This window comes from Panulirus ornatus, chromosome 58 (genome assembly GCF_036320965.1).
Source record: "Panulirus ornatus isolate Po-2019 chromosome 58, ASM3632096v1, whole genome shotgun sequence".
Taxonomy (NCBI): Eukaryota; Metazoa; Arthropoda; class Malacostraca; order Decapoda; family Palinuridae; genus Panulirus; species Panulirus ornatus.
The window spans coordinates 13,687,031-13,705,213 of record NC_092281.1 but is presented as its reverse complement, the minus strand read 5'-3'; the positions used below and the strand labels follow the sequence as shown (position 1 = coordinate 13,705,213).

General features: G+C 43.8%; 1 protein-coding gene and 1 long non-coding RNA gene across 4 annotated transcripts in view; one reads left to right on the top strand and one right to left on the bottom strand.

The window, feature by feature from the left end:
• Window positions 1-9,865, bottom strand: part of LOC139766556 (uncharacterized) — a 51,426-nt gene extending 41,561 nt beyond the window's left edge. The window contains exon 1 of the long non-coding RNA XR_011716920.1: window positions 6,920-9,865. This is a non-coding gene — a long non-coding RNA (uncharacterized lncRNA). The remainder of the gene's footprint in view (window positions 1-6,919) is intronic.
• Window positions 1-18,183, top strand: part of LOC139766550 (uncharacterized) — a 261,997-nt gene that overhangs the window by 240,000 nt on the left and 3,814 nt on the right. For all 3 annotated transcript variants that reach the window (XM_071695352.1, XM_071695351.1, XM_071695350.1), the window contains 4 exons: window positions 10,907-11,207; window positions 11,990-12,376; window positions 12,617-12,813; window positions 13,797-13,971. In XM_071695352.1, coding sequence (XP_071551453.1) covers window positions 10,907-11,207; window positions 11,990-12,376; window positions 12,617-12,813; window positions 13,797-13,971 — 1,060 coding nt within the window. The remainder of the gene's footprint in view (window positions 1-10,906; window positions 11,208-11,989; window positions 12,377-12,616; window positions 12,814-13,796; window positions 13,972-18,183) is intronic.

Below are 18,183 nucleotides of genomic sequence, written 5' to 3'. Positions count from 1 at the left end.
TCTGGGTGTGTATTTGCATTCGTGGAACTATGAAGATGGACTTGCGAAGATGTAAATAGTTTCAAGGTTTCTTCCCGTGCAGTAAATGGAATTAAGTAGTTTCCTGGAGTGGCTGTGATCACCCTTGGTCAGTCAGTCACTTGCACGTCCGTCACGTTGGTTTTTTATGATGAACCTGAGATCATCTGTGGTCAGCTTCATTGTTTGATGGCGCTGTGAAGCATGGATTATATATAAGTTTAACTGTTTAGGAAATACTTATGAAAGGACTTATATAAGCGATCCAGATGCGCTGTTAAAACTTCTCCAGCTTCTGGAAGGTTGTTTGTGTGTCTTTTCCCTTCCCCCCCCCCCCCCCCCCTAACGTTATATATTGCCGGATACAACCTGATGGAGCAGCGTTGTTGGCTGCTTTTTATACCGCCGTCTCGCTCTTCGTAGTTTCTGGGTCGAACGTGCTTTGCGAGAAAGCACATGCTTCTGAGACGCCAGCAATTAAGTAACCTTTTTTCTTTTAAATTCACGTGATGTGTTCCCTCAAGTTGTGTGTATATATATATATATATATATATATATATATATATATATATATATATATATATATATATATATAATTTGTTCCGGGGCCTTCTAGAGTAATAATTATTAGAAATGTTCATTATTAATGTCATTACCTCTGAGGGGAGATTCCTGATGTACTATATATTGTTTCATATTTATTGATTCATTTCTCCGTTGAGGAGGCTATGGAAAGTCGCTGCAGTGTGGTGAAAAGAATCTGAAACGGACAGACAAGTGTGAAACAGCTTCAGTTCCGTATTGCAGGGATGTACACACAGTGACGTACTTTCTTGTTTCACGAATCTGCAGACGACACGTGCATTTCCCATTCTAGTCTGAGGCTGCCTGGCAGCCACAAAGGACAGCCCTCACCCCGCTGTTGCCGCCAGTAGACGACCTAGAGCGGCGGGTCCCGGCTGATGTTGACCTTTGAGACGGTTAAGTAATGGTCCAGTTTTCGGGAGGTTCGTCGTCTCGACCTAGTCTTGACTCACTAGGGGACCCCGGAGGCCTGTCCTTTATGCAAGGACAGGCTTCTGGAGAGACATACGTGGACACGTTGATGGTGAGGGAGGGTGTGGACTGTGTGTGTGAGCAGCCATGAGGACGGGAAGTGGTCCACGCGGCCATCGCCAGCTTTCTGCGGCTTTCAGAGAATTTGACTCAGTCACGGGTAGTAAAGGGGGTCGTTGTGGTTACACATACTCAGCAGAGGTAATTAAAACTGTTCACAGCGTATAATAGATTAGCCTTCTCTGTGCACTGACCTTAGCAGAACCCATGTCATACCTCTCCCCTCCTCTCTCTCTGCTACGACAGACATCCAGACTCAGCATGAGCGTCATCAGGTAACGTGCTATACGCTTCCTGTTATATAACACGAACCAGCACAGGGACTAAATGCCGTTCATGACACGCTTCTTCAAGGGTGATATGGGCGCGCCCTGTCTTGGCTTCGCTTCATTAACGCACGTATGTCACTTGGAAATGAGCGTCGAGGAGGTGGGTGATGAGATGGCTGCTCCTGTTCATTACCATTGGTTCTCGTGACTTGCGCAAGGAGGCATATAAGGCCAACCGACCCAGTAGATATCCGTATTGAGGGTGAAAGTTTGGAGCCAGCTGGAAATGTATTCAGTAACCCTTCTGATCTCCATAGATCACCGAGACGTGTATCATTGTTGAGTCTTACCCATGACACTTAAGGGCACAAAATATTACCAATTTTCAGGGTTGGATCCTTGATGATGAGGAAGCTTCAATAATATATGAAAGGTCATTGATTGAGGCATCCCACTGGCCAGCAACAGAACTGCCCTTTAGTGTACTAAATAGAAATGGTTCACTGTCGTCGATATCCACCAACTGTTGAGAGGACCGACAATGGGCTGTGTAATGGACGTTGCTGAGAGCGTGGCCGTCCGAAGGCAACATTGCACAGTTTCATTATTTATTCAAATATTAATTAAAAACCAACAAGTGGACCTTTTTTTTTTTTATGTTAGCTAAGACGGCACGGGCAGCTGAGGCCCAAATCAAGGCCATCCCATTAACGTTTATATATATATATATATATATATATATATATATATATATATATATATATATATATATATATATATATATATATATCCAAGCCTAAGCCAGGTACCTTATTTTATCGACAAACCCCTAGCGGTGGATGAACAGCTGGATCGACTGTGAGCCGACTGGCTCAACAACGATTCGAACCTATGCGCTCGACCCAGAGTGGTCCGTGAACGCGTCAAGGTCAGGAACGCTACCGCTACACTTCGGGAGTGCTGGTTATATTAGCCGTTGGCTGATATATTATCTTCAGCATGAACGTTACACCAATTTATGTGACAGAAAGGCTTGTTGAAATTTGTTGATGAATTTGATGTGGTTGCCATGAGGCAAAGCGAAGCCGATACTGACTACCAGGAACTCAGGTTTAGCGGCCAAGCCACCAGCATCGCACCTGTTCAACCCCCCATGTAATCTGGACTGAGGGATGATACGATCCAGGTGCTACCAACAAGTTGCACTGCCTCGACTGGTGTATGAAAGTACTTATCATCAGCGAGAACACGAGACACCTTCCGCTAAAGTTCTACAAACTCTTACGATAAAATCCATCGTATGTCCCAGGGTCTTTACGAGGTGCGAGATTCATACCTGGAAATGAGTTTCCACTTGCCATTATATCCCGCAAACCTACGCTCCTCATTCCTGTTGATTCGAAGAAGCACAAGTTACCCGAAGTAAGTCTTTCGTTTGAAATATCTAGTTGTAAAGTTTGACGCAGCCGCATCGAAAAATTAGAGGGAAAAAATCCAGTAACTGTGGGAAAGAACATTGCTCATTTGAGAGAAAGTTTACCTTTCGGAGTGAAGTTCTTAACGTTTGGTGTTACAAGCTTCGTCCAGGCAGCTGACACTCAGCCTTGGGTTGAGCAAACGTCTTACTCTGCTTGTCATTCGTAAGGCGACTATCCTAACCCATTCAGAGCCACTGGAGGAAATAGCGTCGACCCCAGCATCAGCATTGGTCGTGAGACGTGACCCACCACACACTCCGTAATGAAGCAAGGCAGACAGGTTGCGACGCTCAGGGACACATGTCACGCCAGGCCAACCGGAGGCGACCCTGGTAACGCCCCTGGCCTGTGGTACAAGACTCCTGGGTCCTGGCTGCTTCACACACTTCTGCTTTAGACGCGTCGCAATTGCATTTTATTGCCTCGAGCACGACGACACGGCCGTTGAGAGCACGACGCTACGACCCTTGGATGTAATGCCCTGATCTTTGACCTTGCCCTTATGGGTGAGGTCAGAGGCCACACGCCATCATGCTCAAGGGTCCCACCTTCGTGCTCAAGGACTGCGTGAGCATGACACCCTTCAAGATTCTTCCTATTATTTCGTCATATGTTCATACTTCCGTTATGTGACGTACTGGATATCGTGGAACTTCCGCAATAAAGTGTGGTTGATGGAGGCTTGAGGTCAGATGGTGATGCCAAATGTTGCTTGTACAGTCAGGAAGATTGACCGGTTCCCAGCGACAGGTGTGTGCTGCGGGCGAAGACGCTGCGCGGCGCCCGCTGTCGTGCACGGGCAGTGGGAGACGCGAACCAACAAGTGTCGAGCTCCGTAGTTAGCGTGAAGTGAAAGCTGGAGCTTGAAGGCCAGGAGGGAACCTGACGGAGCAGTGGTTTAGTCAGCAGGGAACCTCGAGACGCTGCCGCACACCTCCACCATACTGGTTTCTGCTGCCGTGTGCCGTGCGTGGCTCGGGTGCGCCACAGTGACAGATCTGTGGTCCTCGGCGTTAGAGTGCTTATGTAGACCCTCTGAGTACAACAATCCCGAGTTTTGAATTAGAACGATGGAAATCTGCTCGAGATTGCTCATATATAGACGTGAACGTGTGAAAATACTACGTGTCGGTAGATTAATGTAGAAGGGTTCAGTTGGTACGTACTATATATATCATACATATGACTCGATGTGCCGATATCTGAAGTGAAGTGGGGCTAGAGTCGAGAAACGTCAGTAGCATAGACCATATCACCTTGGGAGAACCATCTAGGCTTGAGATGTGCCACGGGTAGTGTGGAGGACCCATCGCAGTGTAGGGTCTGAAAAGAGGACCCCAGTCGACGTGGAGGACCTAAGTGTTGGCAGGAGGAGCCCATAACCAGGTGGACAGGGTCTGTAGCCACGTGGAGGTAGGTTAATAGTGACAAGAAAAGCCAAGAGCCACATGGAGAAAGCCCCTAGAAACGTGGAACGATTCCAGTGAGAAGGCTCTGGGTACAGTTAGCCGCGCGAGACGACTATCTTCACCGTTACTCGGAGAACCTGCAGCACACCGCGCTACGCAGCCATGCTAACGGTCGCCTTCATTATTGAACCGTAAGTACACCATCTGACGGCCGGTGATGTTGTTTACATTGATCTGTTGATCGCCTGACCTCCGGTTTACTATTTGCTCGGGGTCAGTTGCTGACGGCCAGTGATGCTATTGTTGATCACCTGACCTCCGGGTATACTGGTTTCTTCAGGTCAGCAGGTCAGCTGACTGTTAGCGATGCTGCTAACTTTCCGCCACGTTTGCTCATCACCAGTACCGCCGCTGTTTACTTTCGTCTTTACGTCTACAGAAACCCCTCTGTATTTCAAGCATACTCCAACTGGCTGGTTGTCCCATGTTGTATCTTACTAGGAATCAGGAGATCGCCAGTCATTTTGTATCTTTTGCAGATCATCTGCCCGCCAGTCTTATTGTTGAACTATGTGAATACCACCGCACCAGACCTTGTTTACATTTCTGTGCGGATGAGCTGGTCGCTCACTCTTCTGTGTAGATCAGGTGGTAGCTGCAACTGCGTCCATGCTTGAGTGCTAAATATATTTACGTTTTCCTGTTGATGGTACGACTGTTCAGCCTTGACTGGCAGTCATTAAATCTACATAACCTTGAGGATCGTCTTCACCGCTGTTTCGGGCGACCGGGAGCGTGGGAGAAATACGTCACGTCTTGTTCGAAATTACACGGATCATGCGAGAGCGGAGAGCGAGCGGTAGAGATGGTGGACGACGATGAGCCTGGTGGCTGAAGGTACGGTGATTGTTACCTTCAGGTGATGGTGATTAATGGCCTGGTAGATTGAGGGCGGCACCACCGTCGCCGATGGGCCAGGTGCTTTCCCCGTCCGTGTATCTCACAGGTGGACACTCCTCACGTATTGGGACCAGAGGACACGGGTAAACGACAATAGGAAGTGGGAGGAATGACTGGGGGTGAGTGATAGGGAGAAATGACTGGGGTGTGTGATAGTGAGATGAAATGAGACATATTCCGTATCCACACTATTGTGTCTACTCATTCGCATCACTCTGGGGTCGGGGTTACGTCGAAAAATCAGCCCCGGTCTACAGTCCAGCAGCTGCTCTTCCTACCTTGGGGCTTGGTCGATAAAATTGGGTAGCTGGTTTTGGTTTATATATATATATATATATATATATATATATATATATATATATATATATATATATATAATTCCTACCGCACACCATGGCTTGAGACCCCATGACTCTATCACCACACTACACCCACACTACACACTGAGCTCCCACAACATATCCTAGTTGAATTCAACCACCCACACATCCCCTCCCCTCTCGCACAGTACTCAGTGGCAGTAGGCACCAACAAAGCATATGGCACTGTCCCCAAGTAGTAAAGAAAAAGTTACTGAACACCATCCTCTTCAACAGTGACAAAAAGTGGTTGGTCTACCTCATAGACAGCCGCCATGCCAAAGTCACTCGCAATAGCACTTAAACTCTTCAATAGATTTCCCCAAGGAGCAGCTCTTGCTCCAGCTCTATTCATTCTCTTGCTACATGGCATCCCATTACTTCACACGAGCCTCAGGATGAAGGTGCTTCCGTATGCTATGACTTTACAATTACACCACAGCATCCGGACACCATCACATCAGACATGCAGCACTACATTACAGCAGATGGAACAATGGCTCATCCAGAACAGAATGTCTGCTTCTCCGCAGAAGTTTTCAGTCTCTTTTACTCCCAGACCGACAAGAATCCAGCTCACACCCTTTAGTCACCTTGAGTGGACAGTATCTACAACTGAACAAAACACCAACAGTTATAGGCATCACATACAACACACAGATGACACACACTGTTCACACCTCTTGCATCAACACAAAAGCAACACACAAACGTGATGCTGTCACTAACTGGCATCATATTTGGACAATACTAAAAAAAAAAGTCTTTAACATCTTAGAAAAACAATTCCTCCGCACCACTTTAAACTGTCTCACTTGCCAAGTCTTCCACCCTCTCAGACATAAATATAACAGAGCTGCTAACCACACAAAATAGTCCACTCAAAACGGTCACTGGAGGTCCTGGTAACCACAAACGCTCAGTGACTTCACAGTAAAACAAAGACCCTTCAGATAAAATCCCACCCCAACATAGCACTCAGTTTTGTACAAGGCCACTAGACCTCTCCTACACAACCACCAAAACCTAGGTAGAAATAAAAAGGCTAACCCCTGCCTCACGTTTCAGTAACCTATATTCACAGATCTCTCCATCCCCTACAAATGCAGATGTAACAGACAAAACAAATTCTAACCTACCAGACATCACCCATCAGAAGCCACACCCTAAACAAACACTGGTCATATTCTCGTGCTTACATTGTGGACATTTTGTATCACTACAATACTGCCAACATCGTTTCAACATATTCCACGAACCTTCATGCGCGCGATGATAGTTGTATCATAATAAAGACGCCGAGCACTTACCCCTCAGTTGGCCTGCACTCTCTGCACACACTGTAGGCGCGTACACAGCATAACACTCTGTGGCCTGTGGTCCCAAACACTGGACGTGTCCAGCTTCCTGAGTGCTGCAGGAGCCTCATAAGGACAGAAGGGATTCCTGAGGCAAAAAGGCAAGTTACAGATTAGTTGGCTGATGTGTGGCGAGAAGACTGAGGTTAGTACGAGGAGAGATGATGGTGGAATGACTATCTATCGTGGGGTGGACATGGCGAGATAGTTGAGTGACACGAAGAGAAACGCTGGAAGTGTGAACAAAGAGGAATAAGGAACACAAGGGCAGTCGGGTACATTGATGTATTGTTTATGGCAACATTTTGATGATGGCCCGGGATGCCGAACAGTGGCGGCGGTGACATGCCTTTTGTTCGAACCTGACAAATTACCCGAGGAGCCAACGGATCACCTCAGAAACCCAGGTCGTCTGTATGAGAGTGTGAAATATATACCCACCCACGACCCTCTGCCTCACTTTGGCAGCACCAGATTCCAGATATCCTGGATAAACTCCCAGAAATGTGATCTTAACCTATAGATGGGAGACAAGACAACTTACCACATGCTCGTCAACATTTGTATAACTACGCATTCAAGGTTGTTGAGCGCCTGTAATAATATGCCCACGCCGTAGTTTGTGCAGTGATAAAATGGTGAAAACGTAACTGTTAAAAGGGACGGGAAGTTTAGTCAGAAAAGTTAAGGAAAGGACAGAACGAGACTGCCTTGCATTTCTTATCAGCAGGAGTAAGAGAACGAGATGGAATAAAGGAAGAGGAGTATTGGGAGGAACTACGAAAATATGAGGGCATGATGAACGAAGAGTGAGGCGTCCGGCGAGGATGTTAGGGAAAGGCGGCGTGTATGGTGCCGTCCGTCCGTCCACTGTTACTCTCCCCAGGCACGGAACGGACCGGAAACGCGAGCTGCACCACGCTATTGTCAGTCCCTCTGTCTGTCCTCTTTACCCTTGGACAAACCATATAACAGTGATGTCAGTCTCTTCTCTGTACACCTGTCTGCTGTCCGTTAGTCCATGTGCTTGAATGTTGTTTCTGTGATGATCCGCGTCCCTAATTTCCATTTGGCTTGTGTTTTTCGTTCCGCTTTTGTTATCGTTGATTTCCCAGTCAGAGATTGTTGGTGTTCCTCCCTCCCTCGGTGATCCCCACTTTTCGCATGTTCATGACGCTGGTTTCCATTCTGTTTCTCCACACTAGTACCCTCTTATCATTTCTTCCTCTACAACCTTATTTTATTCTTAAAGGACCTCCGACTGGTATGTTATTTGCCACCACCTTCTGCCTAACTTCTTCCGCAGCGCCGTCTTTTGATAGCTTTATGGCATCATTCCTTCCTATTTTGTTCCTAGAGGTCGTCCACTGGGTATATGCTAAGTTCTGTAGTGCGCTGCTCGTTTCGACGGTTCTATCGTTGTTTGACACCCTATTGTACCGTGTTATACTTTCTTCCACCAATCCAGTTGTTAAAATCGTCCATTGAAATCATTATCAGCTCCATCTTCCTTCGCATGCTGGTTCTGTGCAATCATGATTCTTCACTCCCACGTCTTGTTCCTTTCCAGGAAATTGCGTCGTCCACCGCTCAGCTTTTCCATCAGTTGCCCCTGACCCTGTGTTGAACCCCTAGTCAGTCAATAATTTCTGCCCTTGGTTCCCCATGCTTGTTAACACTGTTGCCCTCCAATTCTGTCCCCATCTTTTGTTGTATTCTCTTGATACATGGTCTTGTATTCACTTGTTCCAAGGATCCACACTGTGCAGGACACCTCGAGGTTTGTACACTTTCTCACGGTATAGTGTGTGCAGCCTTCCTTGCTCTGTAATTTTGTTAGTTATCCTAGTGAATGAACCATGCTCTTGATACCACAATCACCACGTATCTCTAGTGATACATATGTACTTATGTTGCATGTATGATTCGTTTGAACGTTATCACTTTCTCGGTGTAATTGTTTATCCTTCACTTTACACCTTCTTATAACTCAGCTGGAATTCATTTTCAGGGGAAGCTGTGGTTGGCGCTTGATACACAGTTTCTCGAGATCACCCAATTGCTGGATAGATTTTCTATACAAATTCAAGGTTTCTTTACAGTGCGAGACAAATTTCTGAGAGAAAGTTCCAAGATCTACCACTTTATATGTCTTGCAGATCTATTAATAGATTAACACGAGTCGAGATGCACACGCAGCCGCGAAGCAATGACTGCCATAATAGGCCACCTTACAATACCCTGAACATCAGCATACCCACAGTCCAGCTGGACGGCCCACACACTCTGTTGCCTTTCCAACACATATTCAAATATGTCGCTATTCATCCTCAAAAGTAGCTAAAAAAAAACAAAACTAAGAATATGAAAGTATACATAATGAACCACAAGTTAAATTGCAGTCACATTTAAATAATGGATCAGTTTAAGAACTACGGGTGTAATAATAGTGTACGCAGTTAAAACGATGCCCGACGGATGCCTCAGCTGATTGCGTGAATCCCCCGCCAATACGAAATCTGGAACGTCCGTATGTGTGTTAACGAGACAATATGAAACAGAGAAGCCCTACAGTGCCCCTTCCTACTCCTCTTGTCCGACCTATGAGGTTGCTGCTGTCAGTGTATCGCGACTACTGCTTGATGCAGGTTCGTGTCTGCCTCCTCCTGACCAAAGTTCGCGACCTTCATACAACAGAGGTTTTGCAAATATACCTGCGTATGACGAGATGAACACGCAGCAGGCAGGAATCGCCGAGAACTAATATAGTGATAACAGGCCACTTCTGAACGGAAAAAGGAAGGGGGGGGGGAAGTCATCGAGGGACATTAAAGCCTGGTTTCCTTTTTACTGTGCCCTCAAAAGGAGAGAAAATTTCCTGAATAGCCATTAATAGCCGTGATGTAAGTTTCCAGTGCGGGTGTGGTGTGTGTACAGTATTAACGGAACGCGGGTGTTAACCTGAGTGCGCTGGAACTGCACCAGATCGTAGATGAAGCCCCAGTAATATTACATGCAGACCTTGTATGGATTGAAGGTCACTTTATGTATCAGAAAAGACAGGAAAGTGACGTACGAAAGCTGTAACGATTCATTGGCTCAGAGTATGGTTAGGGTAACTGGCATTACGGACAGTATAAAAGTGTGATAGAAAAAAATCAGGTGCATCTGTTGCTTTAACTCATTAATTTGGAAAGATAGTTTTCAGTTTTAAGATACCACCTTAGCTTTTTTTTTTTTTTTTTTTGGCGTGTTCTGGAAGTGGAGATTATAGTATTTTCTGGAGCCCACCCTCTTAACATATTTTTCACTATATATATATATATATATATATATATATATATATATATATATACCCTAGCCCAAGCCACACTTGCCCAGTTAATCGCCTAGAACTTATGGGAATCATGACCGTTTGGGTGGACTCGGGACCGACTGCCTAGGACTGAATTCCGGCCTGGCTTGGACTTCCCATCCACCGTTCGATCACTTATTTTTTTGCGTGGGACTGGTTGTGGTGCTATAATGTTTGTCTCTAGTTTTAGTAACAATCACTTTACCGATATGACAGGGGTGTGGTATTTGCTGATTATAATGGTGAAGATCTGCAAGTCATTTGTGATTGACATGGGTTAGTTGCACAGCTTAATATTACTTATTATAAATGCAATTTCACAGCCAAATATTAGCTGCTTCGGGGGGGCTTGTGTCACAGTTTAGTGTTTGCTGTTTTGGACAGACATCTCATATAAGCTGTTTCGTGTAGTCATATAAAACAATTCAGATGTTTCAAGCCCTTTCACATTTCAGTGCTAGTAATATCATTTGTTACACAAGTATTTGCCCCATTTTAAGCGTTAGGTGTAGCAAGGATTATGCTAGTGTATCGCAACTCATAAGGAGCCACATTAGAGGTGACAACAATGCGTCTCCCTGCAGGATGCAGAAGGAGTCTGTCATCGAAAGGGAGATCCGGCTAGCCAGGGAGCGAGAGGAGGCTCACAGAAGGGAGAAGGGCATAACTTATTCCACCACCAATGGCACCATCCCATCTAGTCGGTCCACGAACCAGTCTACAACTAAGGCCCCCGTTGTGACCAACAATGATGGAAGAGATGTCCAACACCGCATGGCCACTTCCAGGATCCAGATGGAGATCCAGGAGACTAGCATGAAGGAGAGGGAGCTTAGGGATGCTGGCAAGATCTTGACTATGTCTGAGGAAAGGGTGGATGCTAAGGTAAGATTGTCAGTAATGTACTGTATCTTGTTTTCTGCATGTTGTTCCTTGAGGGAATATTTTTATCATATCATGGTCTAATATTTTCATTGGGACATTTTACTGTAAACTTGAACAGCAGTGATAAGTTCTCTTGAAACATTCTAATATTACCAAGTGAAAAGTTTATATTGACACTTTTTACGTGATAGTTTGATATTATGAGACCTATGAGAAATATGTGACGTTTCCAATTAATTATTATACAGCAGCTATACAATCAAGTGGCAGCTTAGAAACTTGACTTTGAGTGGCTTATTAAAGCTACACTTTGGAATGATTAGATATGAGTGTAGTTTTAAGCAATTTTGATTTATTTCTAAAGCTGACGCGAGGATTCAGTGAGAAATATATAATATTTGAGAAGCCAGTAAAAGTTAGAAGGAAAAAATTCATGAAAAAAGAAAAACCCATCTCTGGACCCAATGTAACGGTAATATCAAAATTGTTATGTACATGAGGCTTTCGTAGTTGTGGTGTTCAGTTCTTAGAAGTGTTAGTGATGATAGAAAATAGTATTAGACCATTACCTTTCAATTTAAACCAGCTTACAGCAGGACTGAATCTTTAGTGTCAGATGCTGTATAAATAAAGATTAGAGGTAAGAATGCTTTTAAGAACATTACATGTGTATATGCATTATAGGCAATGCATTCATCTTAATTGCTTAGCTTTTTCTTTTACATGGTATCAGTAATACTAAATATTAAGTGCTTACCCTATACCTTCCTTTTCTCTTATAGGTAACCCGTATGTCAGACTTTAATGACCAAAATTTGAATGAGAGCCCACGGACACGACCCACACCACCCCGGCCTAGCAATTTCAGCACCCCCTCTTCCACTCCAAAACGTAGCCCATCACCCCTTAGCCCATCCTCCCCAGTACCCAACTTTACACCATCCCCTGGCTTGTCTCGGGGCCTCTCCAGGAGTCTATCCACCAACAACCTAGCTAGTTCCACATCCCTGGCAAACCCACGTTCAGCACCTAAAGGACTCATGCAGAAGTTCATAGCCTCTCGGGGAAAGATGACTGGCTCAGCCTTTGCTTCACCTCCCCTTACACTCACCCAGACCATATCTACATCTCGAGGCATCCCTACCAGACCTATGAGAGTGGAACCCAAGGTGGATTATAGTTTTTACTTTTTAAATCAAATAATTACTTTTTGTAAAATAGTAGCCATTATATTTCTTCAAATTTTATTTACTTTAGAAAGTGAGAAAAATGAATTATATGTATTTTGAATGTAACATTGCTTTTATTTCAATATTTCAAATGCAATTGTCTTGCAGATATTATTTTTGTTAAAACTTTTTCACAAACTTGCAAATATTGTAATGACTGTACCTTTATGCTATATTCAGGCTGCAGTTGTGCAGCGGGAAACACTGGCCAGAATGAAGCCACAACACGTGGAGACCGGCATAAATCAGGAGCAGACATCACAGTCTCAGAAACAGCACAACCACATACAGCAGCAATATCGTCGGTCTTACTGCACTGCAGAAGAGAAGATACAGTCTGAGCTAAAGGAAATGCAGATGCGTGAGGAAGAACTAAGGTAAAGATATTGAGTCTGTAGAAAAGAATGCTTTTAATGTGGTTACAGCAAATTAAAACTATCTTATCTTTAGGTCTTTTCCCATTTACATAGTAAGGATAAGTGCATATATCATATCAGCTATACATAACCAAGGTGTGGAGAAAACAAAATCTTGTACAACTGCAACCCTTTATGATTTTTCACTCACCACAGTTAGGTGTTCCCACCGGCTTTTTGAAGCAAGGGTTTTTGTGTAAAACAAATACAGGGGCAGACAGAAAATATTAGGAGGCTTATCTAAAAATTAAACAAGTAACTTATGATTACATCATAATATATATATATTGGAAAGGATCACAATTTTGCGCGTGATCAAGATATTCCTATGAGTCCACGGGGAAAATGAAACATGAAAAGTTCCCAAGTGCACTTTTGTGTAATAATCACATCATCAGGGGAGACACAAGAGAGAAATATAACAGTCAGTTGATATACATTGATATACTTAATTGCCGTCTCCCATATCAAAGAGGTAGCACAAGGAAACAGATGAGGGATGGCCCAACCCACCGACATACACACGTACATACATAAATGCCTATACATGTACATATACATTTCAGCATATACATACACAGACATATATACACATGTACATATTCATACTTGCTGCCTCCATCCATTCCTGTCACCACCCCACCACACATGAAATGCCAAGAAAAGACAAAAAAGGCCATATTTGTTCACACTCAGTCTCTTGCTGTCATGTGTAATGCTCTGAAACCACAGCACCCTTTCCACATCCAGTACCTAATTTTTCTCTAAACACACTATTATACTGTGCTCATCTCTTCTTAAGATGAGACTGTGCTTGTGACAAATATATTTTAAGCATCACTTTATAGTATCTTAAGGATATAACTAGTACTTATTATCTTGCAGTGATAAGTTCATTTTTGGCTGGTATTTTCAAACACCACTAATCATGCCTCTTTCTTTAGGCGCCTACGAGCCCACCAAATGGCTCAGTCGCAGCCAAATTTGTTGGATTTGGGCACAGAAGAGGAGGACCAGGAGACAGTAGAGGAAACTTGTGAAGGCTTCCAAGAGGTGAATGGCCTCCGAACTACTCTCTCTAACCCAAACCTCCTTGATGACGAGTCAGACCAAACACAGGTGAGGTCTGGGATCTTTGATGCAAAAAAATGGAGGGTCAGGGGAATTCAAATTAAAGGACTGATTAAAAAAAGTGGTAAGAGATACACTAGTGATATGTATATATTAATTTTCAGTCTCTGTAACTCGGGTGTAAGTTAGATGAAACCATTCAACAGCAAATCAAACCAGGATTAGCAATCAATTAACTTATATCTAATTTGATGAGATTTACAAGTTTGATTTTCATGAATTCTTAGGCAACCAGTCTTTCACAATAGAACAGAAGTTAAATCATGTATTACAGATAATGTATTTGATATAGCCACATTGTGATGAAACGTGTATAGATGATGTCTGGATAATTTTCTATTTTTACTCTAAAGCCAACAGCAGTGGATAGAATCATTTGGGTTTAAGGTAACTAATCTTTAAAGAGGTTACCCCTCCTGTAGTATAGATGATACATGACAGCTAGAGTGGATGTGAGTGAATGAGGTAGTTACTTCTCATTTCCTGCCACTACCTCACCAATGCTGGAAATGGTAAACATGCATGGAAATAAATATGTTTAACAATTGTTTACCATTTCCTGCTTTAGCAAAATAGCACCTGGAACAGATAAAGAAATGGCCTCATTCACACATCCAATCTCTATCTGTCATGTGTAATGCATTGAAACCACAGTCCTGTATCTACAATTTCATATACCCTTATTACAGCACATTTACCACATTGCCCCTATTCACATTATCCTGTAAACGTCTTAAAATTCTGCATGTTCAGGCCTTAAGCACTCAAAACCTAATCTTACTACTACACCAATCTCTTACCCTCTCATTTCCAATTCAAGCAACCCTCCTCACTCGCCAATGTCATTGTGATTCAGTTGTGAGCTGATCTGCATTTCTGGATTTTCTGGAGAATTTACGTGATCATCTTGCTATGTGGCCTCCTTCTGTTAATGTGACTGTTTCAATGGAGATAGTGAGAGACAAACTGACTTGGGTAGTATTTCATGCCACCATGTTATATACAAGAGCAACACATACAATTGCAGCCCTGTGCACTTTCTGGCATTTGTCTCAGAAAGACCTTGCTTACGTTTCATTTCCAAAACATTCACTCTCTTCCATACCTTCTCTTCTATAACCCATGCCTAGCATCCATACAAACTACTGGGGTACTAATCTATATAAGGAGCTGTGGTTTCAGTACATTACAGCTCGAGTATGGATGTGAGCAGATGTGGCCTTTCTTCGTCTGTGTTCCTGGCACTACCTTGCTGACATGGGAGGCTGGCAGTCAGGCATGGTGAAGAAAATATGTATATGTATCATTTTTCTTATCCTTCATGCATCGCTACCCTCTACTTCAGTGAGGAAGCCCCAGGAAAACAGACAAAAAAGGCCACATTCATTCACACTCTCTCTATATATATATTTTTTTTCATACATATCTGCCACTTCCCTTATTTGTGAGGCAACATTAAGAACAGAGGACTGAGCTTAACAGGGAAAATCCTCACTTGGCCCCCTTCTCTGTTCCTTTTTTTGGAAAAATAAAAACTGGATGGGAGGATTTCCAGCCCCCCCCCATTCCCTCCCCTTTTATTTGCCTTTTACGACACACAGGGAATACGTGGAAATCCTCCCCTCTCGTTTTTTTTTTAATTTTCCAGAAGAGGGAACAGAGAATTGCGCCAGGTGAGGGTATTCCCTCAAAGGCCCAGTCCTCTGTTCTTAACGCTACCTCGCTAATGCGGGAAATGGCGAATAGTTTGAAAGAAAGAAAAAAATATATATATATATATGTTATCCCTTGGGATGGGGAGAAAGGATGCAGCCCATGAACTCCCCCATGTTGTAGAAGGTAGCTAAGAGGGGCGGGAACAGTAGGCTGGAAATCTTCACTTCCTGTATCACTCTCTGAAAGAAGGAACAGAGCAAGAAACCAAGTGAGGAATTTTCCCTCTAAGGCTCTGTCATCTGTTCTTGACACTGCCTTGCTCATGCAACAATTGGTGAGCATAAAAAAATACTGCTACCTTGCTAATGCGGGAAATAGCTAATATGTATGAAAAAAAAAAAAAAAATATATATATATATATATATATATGGTAAATTATATGGAGGGTATTGATTGAGAGGGTGAAGGCATGTACAGAGCATCAGATTGGGGAAGAGCAGTGTGGTTTCAGATGTGTGGATCAGGTGTTTGCTTTGAAGAATGTATGTGAGAAATACTTAGAAAAGCAAATGGATTTGTATGTAGCATTTATGGATCTGGAGAAGGCATATGATAGAGTTGATAGAGATGCTCTGTGGAAGGTATTAAGAATATATGGTGTGGGAGGCAAGTTGTTAGAAGCAGTGAAAAGTTTTTATCGAGGATGTAAGGCATGTGTACGTGTAGGAAGAGAGGAAAGTGATTGGTTCTCAGTGAATGTAGGTTTGCGGCAGGAGTGTGTGATGTCTCCATGGTTGTTTAATTTGTTTATGGATGGGGTTGTTAGGGAGGTGAATGCAAGAGTTTTGGAAAGAGGGGCAAGTATGAAGTCTGTTGGGGATGAGAGAGCTTGGGAAGTGAGTCAGTTGTTGTTCGCTGATGATACAGCGCTGGTGGCTGATTCATGTGAGAAACTGCAGAAGCTGGTGACTGAGTTTGGTAAAGTGTGTGAAAGAAGAAAGTTAAGAGTAAATGTGAATAAGGGCAAGGTTATTAGGTACAGTAGGGTTGAGGGTCAAGTCAATTGGGAGGTGAGTTTGAATGGAGAAAAACTGGAGGAAGTAAAGTGTTTTAGATATCTGGGAGTGGATCTGGCAGCGGATGGAACCATAGAAGCGGAAGTGGATCATAGGGTGGGGGCGAAAATTCTGGGAGCCTTGAAGAATGTGTGGAAGTCGAGAGCATTATCTCGGAGAGCAAAAATGGGTATGTTTGAAGGAATAGTGGTTCCAACAATGTTGTATGGTCGCGAGGCGTGGGCTATGGATAGAGTTGTGCGCAGGAGGATGGATGTGCTGGAAATGAGATGTTTGAGGACAATGTGTGGTGTGAGGTGGTTTGATCGAGTAAGTAACGTAAGGGTAAGAGAGATGTGTGGAAATAAAAAGAGCGTGGTTGAGAGAGCAGAAGAGGGTGTTTTGAAATGGTTTGGGCACATGGAGAGAATGAGTGAGGAAAGATTGACCAAGAGGATATATGTGTCGGAGGTGGAGGGAACGAGGAGAAGAGGGAGACCAAATTGGAGGTGGAAAGATGGAGTGAAAAAGATTTTGTGTGATCGGGGCCTGAACATGCAGGAGGGTGAAAGGAGGGCAAGGAATAGAGTGAATTGGATCGATGTGGTATACCGGGGTTGACGTGCTGTCAGTGGGTTGAATCAGGGCATGTGAAGCGTCTGGGGTAAACCATGGAAAGCTGTGTAGGTATGTATATTTGCGTGTGTGGACGTATGTATATACATGTGTATGGGGGTGGGTTGGGCCATTTCTTTCGTCTGTTTCCTTGTGCTACCTAGCAAACGCGGGAGACAGCGACAAAGCAAAAAAAGAAAAAAAAAATATATATATATATTTTTTTTTTTTTTTTTTTTTTTTATACTTTGTCGCTGTCTCCCGCTTTTGCGAGGTAGCGCAAGGAAACAGACGAAAGAAATGGCCCAACCCCCCCCATACACATGTACATACACACGTCCACACACGCAAATATACATATCTACACAGCTTTCCTTGGTTTACCCCAAACGCTTCACATGCCTTGATTCAATCCACTGACAGCACGTCAACCCCTGTATACCACATCGCTCCAATTCCCTCTATTCCTTGCCCTCCTTTCACCCTCCTGCATGTTCAGGCCCCGATCACACAAAATCCTTTTCACTCCATCTTTCCACCTCCAATTTGGTCTCCCTCTTCTCCTCGTTCCCTCCACCTCCGACACATATATCCTCTTGGTCAATCTTTCCTCACTCATTCTCTCCATGTGCCCAAACCATTTCAAAACACCCTCTTCTGCTCTCTCAACCACGCTCTTTTTATTTCCACACATCTCTCTTACCCTTACGTTACTTACTCGATCAAACCACCTCACACCACACATTGTCCTCAAACATCTCATTTCCAGCACATCCATCCTCCTGCGCACAACTCTATCCATAGCCCACGCCTCGCAACCATACAACATTGTTGGAACTACTATTCCTTCAAACATACCCATTTTTGCTTTCCG